Raw genomic sequence first — 14,116 nt, forward strand, 5'->3', positions numbered from 1 at the left:
GTGATTGTGGCATGGTATGGAGTGCTTTGGTATAGTATGGTATGGTGTGGTGTAGTGGGGTACAGTATGGCATGGTGTGGAGTGGCATGCCGTGGTATGATGTGGTAGGGAGTGGCGTGGTATGCCATGGTGTAGTGTGGTATGCTATAGTGTGGCGTGGTATGAGTGGTGTGGTATAAGTATGGTATGGTGAGGTACAGTATGGCATGATGTGGTAGGGAGTGGCGTGGTATAGTATGGTGAGGTATAGTATGGCCTGGTGTGATGTGGTAGGGAGTGGCATGGCATGCTATGGTGTGGTGAGCCAAGTTCCACTGCGATTTCCATCATGAATCAATGACTGTGGGATGGTGTGGTATGGAGTGGTGCGATGTGCATGAATCAGTGACTTTTTCTCATATCAGAGCTCCTTCCCCCAGAAAGTTCAGCAGGATCTTCTGGACAGTCGACAGTGAGAGAGAACCTGCCACGGCCATCTCCTCACACCTTCTACTGACCTACCAACACCAACATAGAAACATCAGCTTCAGAGACATAAACAGCCCATCTGATTGTCCACCAACTTCAGACCAGATCAGTGGAGGATAAAGCATAAGCAGGACATCCTGCAAACAAAGCAGCAGCTCCAATCAGTCGGTCAATTCAAACACATTAGCCCAACTGTACCTACAGCTGCTCACTGCTGTCACATTTCCACTGTTACTTTTCAATTAAACCCTTAAACCCTAAACATTCACACTTACTCACATACTCAGTGATTAATGCATAGTAATTAGTGAGTAATTCATAGCAGATACTGAATAATTCATTCATAGTATCTACCATGAAATCATTCTTTCCAACAAAGAAAACATGATTTTATATTTAAAACAATCTGAAGCGAAGTGACGGCAGAATAATTCATTAGTTATACTGTAGTTGTCTACTTTGATTAACAGCACATGCTGCATAATAATTCATGGTAGTTATTGACTAATGTATAGATACAGTAACTACTATGAATTATTCAGTATCTACTATTCATAGCAGATACTGAATATTCCATAGTAGTTACTGAATAATTCATATTAGATAGTGAACAATTAATTGCAGATACTGAATAATTAATAAAATGTATAGTAGATACTGAATACTTCATAGTAGATACTTCATAATCCATAGTAAATACTGAATACTTCATAGTAGATACTGAATAATTAATAAAATGTATAGTAGATACTGAATACTTCATAGTAGATACCTCATAATCCATAGTAGATACTGAATAATTAATAAAATGTATAGTAGATACTGAATACTTCATAGTAGATACTGAATAATTCATAGTAGATACTGAATAATTAATTGCAGATTCTGAAAAATTCATGGTAGATTCTGAATAATGAATCTGAAAAACCTTTTGTTGGCGCTGTAGAAGCTCAGTGCTGCAGACGTGTTCCTGCTGGGAGCTTTCAACACGATTAAAATAACCACATCATACAAGTGTACAATAACAGTTATTTATTAAGAGTTTTTTTTTTCTTTTATACCATCAAATACTGATAAATAGAGCCTGTTATAAAAAGCTTGAATCAAATCACAAAAAAAAATCCACAACTAATACTTTTACAATTTGTACATTACATATTTACAAAATTGTCTTGTCGTTTTTTATACAAATTTCAAAATGAAATGAAAAAGGTACCACTAAGTAAATACCTTTTTATTTTCAGAGATCGCGGCTGAGGCAGGCGGCGCTGCCGTTTGAGTGATGGATCATCTTTATAGTGCGCTTATTTCGTGATCTAGTTCGGGAATTCCCAAACATCTCAAACATCTAATGAGCAACGAGCCTCAACTTGCGTTTATGTTTATTAGTATTAATGAAAATTCCCCGTTTCCTTTGTTGATCCCTGAAGAGAGAACTGTTGAGGCACATGAAGGATAAGTGCGTGAGTCTGTTAAGGCATGTTAAGTGTAATTTGCAATATCCAACATTACATCTTCTTTAAGACTTGATTTGAAGGCCACCTACACCTTACACAGCTTAAACAAGTTACTTAAAACTCATTTTAGATCAACTTTCATGGGCGTTTGATTTTAGATTTTGTTCTAGAAATGTTTCGATTTGGCATTTTGTAGCACTGGGGGTTTTAAAAAAAAAAGCGCATTATGAACGGAATTTATAATTATTATTATCATTATACTTGAAACTTCATAAAACATACAGCACTGAATAGTGTTTAAAAAGCAATGTTTATGAACAGTATTCTCAAGCTTCCCCCGTTTTATGATGTAAACAAGACTGTATTGGCAAAATATCTATTCCAGTTATAACAGTATTATAAAGCATCATTTCAAATAAGAGGAACGTAGAACCCAATATTGCACTAATTTCCTAAAAATGAAAAAAAAAAATACACTTAACTTGTCAAAAAAGTGTAATAAAACCCAATAATCTAATAACCTGCTCAATAATCTAATACAGTGTCTTAACTGATGTTGTAATAACATTTGTACCAACAATGGAATACCTTATTACAATATTATAAGGTACACTTAAAAAAACTGTCTTTAGTACATAGAACCATGAACACAAAGAACAACATGCATGCTTAAAGCGGTCTATATAGAACCCTATATAACATTCTCCAACAATCTGAAGAACCATTTCACGATGCGAAGAATCCTTTAAGCATGCAGTTGGTTCTTTGAGTGATCATGGCTGTACACAGAAGTGCTATCTTTACTAAAGAACCCTTGAAGAACCATCTCTTGGAAGAGTGAACTGCAATAATACTGCAAGACCTTATCACATTATTGAGAATGTATCACACTTTAAACTGATGTGATATGTAAAGAACAGTTATTAAGGGTCTGTTACAGTGATTCTGCGCTGTATATAGGAATCAAAACCCAGCCTAGAATGACCGGAGCATCAATGAGACAAAGGGCCAATCCCATTTCACCCCTTGCCCCTACCCCTCCGTTTTGCATGCTGATGTCTGGGGGTAAGGTGTCCCGATTCTTGCTGAGATACAGGAGTAGGGGCGAAGTGTTGGGGCTATGTGGACTCTGGAGTCTCAGGTGTCAGAGCTGCTGCACCATTTAAGGTGGAACGGGAAAATTCGAACAAGAATCTGGAGAATATATGACCTCAGCTTCATATCACTGAAGAATTAGGGGTGGACGATAATAAATAATTGCTCCCCTCTTTGAAGGCTTATGATCCCTAACTGTAACTAAAGCCCAGCAGTGAAGAGCTGAACTTTCCCCTCCTCTGCTGTCACTGCAGACGGGCAGGGTCGCCTACAGAGCAGCGCTAGTAGCTGTTAATGAAGTGATGCTCTTTTTATTTGAGGCTCCAACTTCAGAGGGAAGATTATAACTGCTCCAGGGGGCAAGGTGCCACTCGAAAACAAAAGATAGGGGTAAAAATAATAAATGGGATTGGGCCCCAAGTCTCAGATTAGGTCATTCTTCTTTTAGAAAGAGCCTCCACTTCTGAGAGCAGCTCCCTTTACAACTGTAACTGTCCCAGTCTGGACAAAGCAGCAGTCTTATGAAAATCAGATGGAAAAATTATATTTATGATGGAGAAAAACAGTAAAACAGTCAAATTAGTCGAACACAACCACAGGGCCAACAGTGGGACCCTTCTGTTCTTCTCAATAATGTAATAAGGTATTAAACACAGTCAATATAAAATCTATTAAATTCCCAATAATGTAAGAATTACATTAACAGTAAAAATCTGATTATATTATGAGTTAAGGCAATTTATTGGGTTCTAACAAGGCCTAGTTAAAACTCAGATTTCACACTAAAATGGTCACTTTCATTCCTTTAAAGACTTTTTACCTTTCATTGCTTGAGAACGACGCTTCATAACAGTGTTATAAACCTCAATTTACTATACAGGCCCTCATGTCAGTACACAGTGAGCTACGTTATAACACATTGTGAAGCCTGAAATGAGCTGTTCATAATCATGTACTGCTTTACAAATACCTTGTTCAAAGCTTATGAATGTATTATGAAGCCTGTGCGTAGGTAGCCTTCAAATAAAGGCCATCATCCTCCTTCATGACTATTTCTCTAAAAAGAGAAGGCATCTGGTGCAACATGGCAGCCCTTGAATAGATAAACATCACTAAATTAAAGCATCTGAATGATCCCGCATTGTTTCGCACCTTGCTGCGAATGAAAACTGCCAAAGCGCCCCCTGGTGGTCCGGGCAGTTTAGCACCATGCTGCAGTTTTACTGTGGAAGATTTTACATGGTAGAAAAATGAAAGGTTATACACAGGGTGTCTACAGACAAGCTAAATTATGACATTCATTATTGCCCCATCAGGTAGGCGGAAGAGAACTGGACAGAGAAAATGAAAGCTGTATTCATGACGAGAAGAGAAACTGAAAGTTTTCAATCGGAACAAAGCATTTCTGTTGCTATTCCTCTTTTTAAAAGGCTATTTTTCTTCCCAGAGTAACAATTTGCCCGGCCTGCAGGCGAGGACTCCTTCAGTGGACCCAGATTTAAAGTTACTATTATTTAAAGGCCAAAATTACAGGAACACGAGCGGATTTCTGCCAATCACTGCTGGGAAGACGCTGCCCGAGCTGTGTTTACAGTTTAGGTCTGGGCTTTTAAATGATTATCCATTATTAATGTGATAAACATGCTCCCCTTAGCCGGGTTATTAAATATATAAATCATTCCATGTACAAAAACACCACTATTGCAGTACCAGCAACAGGCATTTGTGTTAGCTTACACCAAAGCTAGCTTTGTGTTTGGCTGAAAATGTACAAACATTCATAAGATAAAGATTTTTAAAGTAAATCTCATTTCTCCTGCTCTGCTCCATTAATAAGAGCAGTATTTTTGGAGCTGAATGATTGTCTCTCTGATTAAAGCCGGATTTGCCCCCCTTTTTAAAGAAAATGTGCCGTATAAAGTGCTAAAATAAAACTAAAACCACAAAGGACTGTAAAAAAAAACAAAAAACAACACAACATAAAAACCAAACAAAAAGTAAGCTGATGTTATTAAACTGTCTCTTCAGTGTCACCTTTCATAATATTATCATCACTTTCATTAAAAGAGGAAGATCAGACTAAAGTAAAACCACTGCTTTATACCAGTTTAGAACTCTTACACTTCATCAGACTTAAAACTGAAAGGTGTACTATTCCCTCTATTCTCTCTCTCTGTCTACTTACAGTAGTTTAAAAATCTTTAACTTCAAACTGACTGCCAAACTGCTCAGTGGTTTAAAAAACCGGGCTTAAATGGCCAGTCAAAAGTTTGAGCACACTTTGCCGACTTCTATAATGCTTCATTCTCGCTGTTGGCTTTTCAATCATGTGAGACACAAATCACTGTCGAGGTTTAGTTCATCGTAAAGCAGCTCCTGTGCTGACGCTCCGGGCTTCATATCGCTGCTGTCGGAAGAAAACCTTGTATCGCTATTTTTTGTCGTTTTTCAGTTTTTGACATTTTGACAGTATTTGAAAATATCAGTTGTCTTTTACATCGTGTGTAAATTTCATGAAGAACGGACCAAAAGAAATGACCCAAAATGACTTGGAAAGATGTCTGGTTCCATTGACTTGCATTAAAAGTAAGGTATGTTTTTCCTCCTCCTTTAAAGTTGCCATTTTGGAGATACAAGGTTTCGTTCCGATAGCAGCGACATGCTTTATTTTTATCTACAACACACATGCTTCATGTGGTCTAAAGATGGTTTAAAGGGTAATTACACTGAAGCTCTGCATAATGACATGGTTAAGATGTAAAAATGTGTCACTCAGAGCAGTTTAGAGTGAAACGCTCTGTTCTAGAGAAACTCAGAGTCAGAACCGTTCACAGTGGTGGTGATAGGAACCAGACGTCCACCTCTAAAAGCTCCTCACAGAAAGTTCCTACATGAAACGGTTCTGAATTCACTGCCTGATGACTGAGATGCTGTTTTATGATAGTTTAGAGAACCTAAACTCCATTCATGGTGGAGGGAGACATGCAGGACGCTGTGCGGCAAAATAGTCCCCAAAGAAAACTTATTATTCCAGATTTTTCCACTGTTTTACCATCAGCATTCAGTTTAAAAACTAGGTTCAATGCTGGAACTGGTGGTCATTAAGTTTCCTATCAAAACACTGAATGACTCAGAATTGGGTGGAATTTTCCTAGGAAGTCACACAGAAAACATGCTCATTTAAATAAAAACAGTTTAAAAAGCTACATGTCCCCAAACATTTGACCGCCAGTGTATATCAACGGTTCAGAAAGACGACGAGAGAAACGTCTAGACAGTCTCAGTCCCATTGCTAGTGGTGTCTGGAATTCACCCACTTCCCAAAATGGTGCTGACTTTTAGGCAAACTTCCTTCGGTGCAAGGTAGAGCGCCCCTAAAGGCCTGGAGGACTCCTCCAATTCCGGCAGAATAAGTCTGATGTCTCATGCTGTAGGAGAAATCACTGATTTTACTCTCAAACGAATAAAAGTTTCAACAAAAGGGTGAAAAAGTCTCCAGAAAGTGCCCATGGTGTCCCGATATATACCAACACCAACCAAGCTGAAAGATGAGCCAGAAGTCACTCAATAAAACTCCCAGGTGAGTGCTGATGTGGGTGAGAGTTTGCGTGGAAAAGAGAGAAAAATCATGAGACTCTGCAGGTTTTTGCACAAAAAAAGTAAGGGTTTCTTCTCTCGTCCGCGTTTTTGAACACAGGCGGGTGGGTGAGGCACTTTAACTGTGTCTGACAAACACAGGAAGAATACGATCTACGAGGAATCGGGGGCCGGAGGACAGTTCAGCAGAAAAAGACTGCTCCGTCCGCTGAAGGTCCCGGCACGGCTGCGTCCTGAGCTTCTGCAAACAAACACAAACAGAAAGCGTTTTAGAGGCGGAGCAAACGTGATTGAATTTTGCTGGAAAACGAGGAGAGAACAGAATTTGATCTTTTAAATCATCTGTTTTGATACCGTCTTAATTTGATCTGTCATTTTCTTATATGATATTAAAACAGTAAACATCATTTCTTGTATTACGGCCAAGATTCACCTCCTGTCTGGAAAGCAATGACACAAATATCACAAGAACTAAAAAAAAAAAAAAAAACTTAAGAGAAAAACAGTAAATAAAACTATGAAAACCCTTTAGGGCTTCTGTGCTTTTCATATAGCAACTATGTCTTTCGTTCGTTTTCCATGAAATTAGAAATAATCCCATTTTATATCATAATAATCCTTTGCTATATAACTAAATAATCCCAGGTTATATTAATCCTGTGCTATATAACTAACTAATCCCAGGTTATATTAATCCTGCGCTATAAAACAAGCCATAGATATATTCCCAAATTATGTTAATCCTGTTCTATTAAACGAACTGTAGAAATAATCCCAGGTTACTTTAATATTGTGCTATAAAACGAACCTTACAAACAATCTGAGGTTATAATAATCCAGTGCTATAAAGTGTTTTTCAAATAAAAAGAGCATCACTTCATTAACAGCTACTAGCACTGCTCTGTAGGCGACCCTGCCCATCTGTAGCGACAGCAGAGGAGGGGAAAGTTCAGCTCCTCACTGCTGGGCTTTAGTTACATTTAGGGATCACACGCCTTCAAAGAGGGGGGCAATTATTTATCATCACCCACCCCTAATTCTTCAGAGATATGAAGCTGAACGGTTTCCACTGTCCATAAGCCTTTTCCATTCTGTTTGTGTGTCAGTGTGTGTTTACTGTACCCGTGTTCAGGCTCTGCTGGCCTTTGCCTTTCTTCTTCTTCTTCTCCTTCTTCTCCTTGGGTTTGGCCAGCTGCAGCAGGCGGGAGGGGATTTGGCTCTGCGGCTCCGCGGCGCCGCTCTTCTGGCTGGATCCGGAGGAGAATGGGTTCAGGTTCTTGCTCTTGCGTTTGGAGTCCACACGGGACGGCAGGTCATGGGCGGACAGAGAGGCGGACAGATCCGCAGACTCAGCTGGTTCTCCGGAGATCTGGAACTTTAGAGAGTCCTCGGAGGCAGAGGAGGAAGTGCGCGGCCTCTGCTGGGGCTGATCCTGTTGGAGGAAGAGGAGGAGGAGGGTGATGAAGAGTGAGCCAAAACATCACAAGAACATACGTATCTAACCATGTGAGCAGACGGCGAGTAAAACGTCAAAGCACTCAGACGTGCTTTGATTTCAATGATCACCATCAGCCCTAAACAATGAACAGCGGTGTTCAAATGAAAATACTTCTGTCAAATTATGATAAAAGCACTTCTGTCTTGACCATTTTCTATAATTCATACACCAAAAATGTACTTGACTTGGGACACTTAAGAGCAACCACATGGAAACTACAGAGGCTGGAAAAAGCGTTAAAGGGGATGGTTCAGATGTGTTTACAATGGTGATGGGAACCAGGCGTCGCCACGACAACAACACAAATATAGACACTTTATTTACCATCCAGAGCCACCAGTCAACTTACACGAGTCTTCTGAGTTTATATGGAGTGTTGATGATGGAAAATAGTGGAAAATCTGGAATAATAAGTTTTCTTTTGGGACTATTTTAAATCACAACATTCTGCATGTACCTATTTTGATCATTATAATTAAAAATTTAAGATTAAAAGACCCTTTAGTCCCACAGTGGGGAAATTTCACCTCCACAATCTAACCCATCTGTGCAGTGAAACACCACATACACACTAGTGAAGACACACTAGGGGGCAGTGAGCACACTTGCCCGGAGCGGTGGGCAGCCCTATCCACAGCTCCTGGGGAGCAGTTGGGGGTTAGGTGTGTTGCTCAAGGACACCTCAGTCACGCACTGTCAGCGCTGGGGATCGAACTGGTGACCTTCCAGTCGCAAGGCTGGTTCCATAACCTCCAGCCCACGACTGCTAGTGCTAAAATAAATGTGCTATAAACTGTAAATGATGTATATCTGACAACTCTTTTGTAACTCCATGTACTTTTCTGTTCACGCTACACCTGAAAATCTTCTCAGAATTTCAAAAACTGAATTTACACCATGATTTTATGTAAATATTGGGTGATTCTGCTACATAAGCAAAGAAATTAAATTAAACTAAAAGCTGAATGAGCATTTCCATTAATGTTAGTTATTCTTGTAACCCAAATGAAAGAAAATCTAATTTACAGTTTTTTGATATTTTAAATCAAATTATCGCTTTAAACATTATGCTAAATTTTGCTGGTCATTGTATGAGAACATTTATAAGCTAGCAGCTGGCCTATGCATGCTGCAAATATTGAAATATGATGAATAAAATGAGTCAAATGCAGATATCCTTCTGTATCTGCAGGGTAACTGCTTTTCTGTGGTATTACATGGATCTGATATGCTCCACAGGAGGACAAACAAAAGTACTGTGTCTGGCTCAGGGGTTTCCATTCACTCCGATGTTTGGGTTAGATTACGGATTAAGGCCAAAGGATCAAATATGAGCATTAACAATTGCAGAAATGACTGCACTAATCTGTGAGCTACTGCTTTTTAATTTTACTCCATTGTATGACAGTTATATCACTTTTTCAGGACGTGAAAAGGTAGAAGAAGCTCTTAACTAATTACTTTCACTGCAGAAACAAGAACAAACGAACAAATAGATATTTTTTAAGCTCACACAGCGGGAAAAAAAAGACTTAGGCCCATAGACTGACTGTAGAACAGACTCGGTTTATATCACAATACCTACATTTAGAGTCGGTTATTCATTCAGTCTAATGAGAAACTGTAGAACGGACTCGGTTTATATCACAATACCTACATTTAGAGTCGGTTATTCATTCAGTCTAATGAGAAACTGTAGAATAGACTCGGTTTATATCACAATACCTACATTTAGAGTCAGTTATTCATTCAGCCTAATGAGAAACTGTAGAACAGACTCGGTTTATATCACAATACCTACATTTAGAGTCGGTTATTCATTCAGCCTAATGAGAAACTGTAGAACTGACTCGGTTTATATCACAATACCTACATTTAGAGTCAGTTATTCATTCAGCCTAATGAGAAACTGTAGAACGGACTCGGTTTATATCACAATACCTACATTTAGAGTCGGTTATTCATTCAGTCTAATGAGAAACTGTAGAATAGACTCGGTTTATATCACAATACCTACATTTAGAGTCGGTTATTCATTCAGCCTAATGAGAAACTGTAGAACGGACTCGGTTTATATCACAATACCTACATTTAGAGTCGGTTATTCATTCAGTCTAATGAGAAACTGTAGAATAGACTCGGTTTATATCACAATACCTACATTTAGAGTCGGTTATTCATTCAGCCTAATGAGAAACTGTAGAACAGACTCGGTTTATATCACAATACCTACATTTAGAGTCGGTTATTCATTCAGCCTAATGAGAAACTGTAGAACTGACTCGGTTTATATCACAATACCTACATTTAGAGTCAGTTATTCATTCAGCCTAATGAGAAACTGTAGAACGGACTCGGTTTATATCACAATACCTACATTTAGAGTCGGTTATTCATTCAGCCTAATGAGAAACTGTAGAACAGACTCGGTTTATATCACAATACCTACATTTAGAGTCGGTTATTCATTCAGTCTAATGAGAAACTGTAGAACAGACTCAGTTTATATCACAATACCTACATTTAGAGTCGGTTATTCATTCAGCCTAATGAGAAACTGTAGAACAGACTCGGTTTATATCACAATACCTACATTTAGAGTCGGTTATTCATTCAGTCTAATGAGAAACTGTAGAACAGACTCGGTTTATATCACAATACCTACATTTAGAGTCGGTTATTCATTCAGTCTAATGAGAAACTGTAGAACGGACTCGGTTTATATCACAATACCTACATTTAGAGTCGGTTATTCATTCAGCCTAATGAGAAACTGTAGAACAGACTCGGTTTATATCACAATACCTACATTTAGAGTCGGTTATTCATTCAGCCTAATGAGAAACTGTAGAATAGACTCGGTTTATATCACAATACCTACATTTAGAGTCGGTTATTCATTCAGCCTAATGAGAAACTGTAGAACAGACTGGGTTTATATCACAATACCTACATTTAGAGTCGGTTATTCATTCAGTCTAATGAGAAACTGTAGAACAGACTCAGTTTATATCACAATACCTACATTTAGAGTCGGTTATTCATTCAGCCTAATGAGAAACTGTAGAATAGACTCGGTTTATATCACAATACCTACATTTAGAGTCGGTTATTCATTCAGCCTAATGAGAAACTGTAGAACAGACTGGGTTTATATCACAATACCTACATTTAGAGTCGGTTATTCATTCAGTCTAATGAGAAACTGTAGAACAGACTGGGTTTATATCACAATACCTACATTTAGAGTCAGTTATTCATTCAGTCTAATGAGAAACTGTAGAACAGACTCAGTTTATATCACAATACCTACATTTAGAGTCGGTTATTCATTCAGCCTAATGAGAAACTGTAGAACTGACTCGGTATATATCACAATACCTACATTTAGAGTCAGTTATTCACTCAGCCTAATCAGTAATTCTCAGCACTGCAGTAACACTGATGTGGTGGTGGTGTGTTAGTGTGTGTTGTGCTGGTCTGAGTGGATCAGACACAGCAGTGCTGCTGGAGTTTTTAAACACCTCCTTGTTGCTGCTGTACTGAGAACAGTCCTCCAACCAAAAACACTGTCCTGTGTGCAGCGTCCTGTGACCACTGATGAAGGACTAGATGATGACCAACACAAGCTGTGCAGCAGCAGATGAGCTGTCGTCTCTGACTTTACATCTACAAGGTAGACCAACAAGCTAGGAGTGTCTAATAGAGTGGACAGTGAGTGGACACAGTGTTTAAAAACTCCAGCAGCACTGCTGCGACTGATCCACCCAAACCAGCACAACACACACTAACACACCAGCACCCCATCAGTGTTACTGCAGTGCTGAGAATGATCCACCAAATAGTACCTGCTCTGTGAGGGTCCATGGGGGTCCTGACCACTGAAGAACAGGGTAAAAGGGGGTAACAGAGTATCAGAGAAACAGATGGACTACAGTCTGTAACTGTAGAACTACAAAGTGCAGCTATACAGTAAGTGGAGCTGAGAAAATGGACAGTGAGCGTAGAAACAAGGATGTTATGCCTGATCGGTGTATATTGGGTGAAAACACATGGCTGTTCAATCATATTTGGGCCTTTTATCGTTCTGCTACAGATAAACCTGTGGGTCGTCGACGTGGGCCGGGCCCTGGTCCTCACCTCAGCGCCCTGCCGTAGGTTTGAGTGCGTGTACAGCTGCTCCTTCTCTCTCTCCAGCCTCCTCTGACTGTCCCTCAGCCTGGCCAGGTCTCTCTGATACTCCTCCTTTTTGTTCTGCAGTTCGTTCCTCTCCTCGTCCAGCTCCTTGGTCACCCTCGTGTTCTCCTCCTCTAAAGTGTGTACGCGCTCCTCTCGCTGCTGCACCTCCTTCTCCCTCTGCTCCCACTCTCTCTCCCTGCGCCTCCTCTCCTCCGCCTCCTGTCTCTGCCGCTCTGCACTCCGCTGCTTCTCCTGCTCGATCAGAGACGCTGGCCGCGAAGAAGAGGAGGATGAGGACGACAAGGATGAGACGGAGGGCTGGCGGGAGGAGGCCGAGGGACGGTCACTGAGGAGGGCCTGGCGCTGATCCTCGATGAAGGTGTCCTGCTGAACGACCACAGCCTGAGAGACAGAGAGAGTTTTTAGCACTTGTTATTCCCTCTATTACTACTGCTCAATATGTGCAGTAACCATCTGAAACACTGCATTTCTGTGCTTTGGCAATAGTGCATCTGATATAGGCGTATAAAGATGTCTGGTATTGAACTGTGAGAGTACTTTGACTCTGATTCACTGGCCACTTTATCAGAAACACTCATCCTACATGTAAATTCACTGGCCACTTTATTAGAAACATCTACCCTATAAGTCCACATTTTATTGGAAACACCTTGTTCCTGCACAGTTCATCTGCCCCCTCTACTCCATTCAGTATTGGTCATTCTGAACACAGCACCACTGTTGTCCAGATATTATTTGTATGTGATATGCAGATGTGTCGCTGCTGGGCTGAGAACTAAAAACATCCAGCCAGCAGCGTCCTGTGGGCAGCGTCCTGTGGGCACTGATGAAGCGATCGTCTCTGACTTCACATCTACAAGTGGACCGGACAAGCTAGGAGTGTCTAATAGAGCAGACAGTGAGTGGACACAGTGTTTCAAAACTCCAGAAGCACTGCTGTGTCTGATCCACTTGCACCAGCGCAACACACTAACAGTCCTGACCAATGAAGAACAGGGTGAAAGGGGGTAACAAAGCATCAGAGAAACAGAAGCACTACAGTCTGTAACTGTAGAACTACAGAGTGAATCTACATGGTCAGCAGAGCTGATGAAGTGGACAGTGAGTGAAGACACGAGGAGGTGTGTATATTTAATACGGTTCAGTAAAACGTCTATGAACAGACAGAGTGGACTGGCTTCTAATTGCACTGGCATTAAAGCCTTAAAGGCTGCAGTCTGATTCTCTGCCTGGAGAACAGGACCGGTTCAGGTGACACAGCCAGCAGGACATAAAGAGAAGGGGGGGGGGGCGCTGCAGTGACTCACCTGTAATGTGTTCAGAAGGTCGTGAAGACGAGTGACACTCTGGAGTACCTGCTGAGAGAGAGAGAGAGAGAGGGGGGGGGGGGGGGGGAGAAAGAGAGGAGAGAGGGGAGAAAGAGAGAAAAATATGAAAGTCACACAAGAGGGAGAGATAAAGAAGGATTTGAAAGTGAGAAAGTATTGAAGACAGGAGAGAGAAACAGGAGAATAAAAGAGAGTAAATAGCAGAAGAGGAGAGAGAAAAGAGATAGAGAAGGGAGGAGAAAGAAAGAAAGAGAGGAGAGAAGGGAGGAGAGAGAGAAAAGAGAGAGTGAGAGCGTGAAAGAGAGAAGAGGGCCGAGTGAGACAGCTTTAGAGATCAAACGCTCTAAATGCCTGACTTTCACAGTGAGGTATTTAATTTCGTTTAGTCTGAGTAAACAGGTAACAAGTGGTGCTGCTCACCACTGCACTAACAATAATTCACCTTTAATCTCATCTGATCTCTAACACACACA

The 14,116-nt window shown here is 40.4% G+C and overlaps 1 protein-coding gene across 7 annotated transcripts in view; it reads right to left on the reverse strand.

Annotated features, from left to right (window-relative positions):
- Window positions 1-5,962: 5,962 nt before the first annotated feature.
- akap13 (A-kinase anchoring protein 13) overlaps window positions 5,963-14,116 on the reverse strand; it is a 174,892-nt gene continuing 166,738 nt past the window's right edge. For 6 of the 7 annotated variants that reach the window (XM_037540397.1, XM_037540401.1, XM_037540398.1 and 3 more), the window contains 4 exons: window positions 13,623-13,673; window positions 12,256-12,696; window positions 7,740-8,049; window positions 5,963-6,858 (listed from right to left, as the gene is read on the reverse strand). In XM_037540397.1, coding sequence (XP_037396294.1) covers window positions 6,800-6,858; window positions 7,740-8,049; window positions 12,256-12,696; window positions 13,623-13,673 — 861 coding nt within the window. In that variant the 3' untranslated portion in view covers window positions 5,963-6,799. The remainder of the gene's footprint in view (window positions 6,859-7,739; window positions 8,050-12,255; window positions 12,697-13,622; window positions 13,674-14,116) is intronic. The other variant, XM_037540399.1, reaches the window with a different exon arrangement.

The sequence above is a fragment of the Pygocentrus nattereri genome, chromosome 8 (assembly GCF_015220715.1).
Source record: "Pygocentrus nattereri isolate fPygNat1 chromosome 8, fPygNat1.pri, whole genome shotgun sequence".
Taxonomy (NCBI): Eukaryota; Metazoa; Chordata; class Actinopteri; order Characiformes; family Serrasalmidae; genus Pygocentrus; species Pygocentrus nattereri.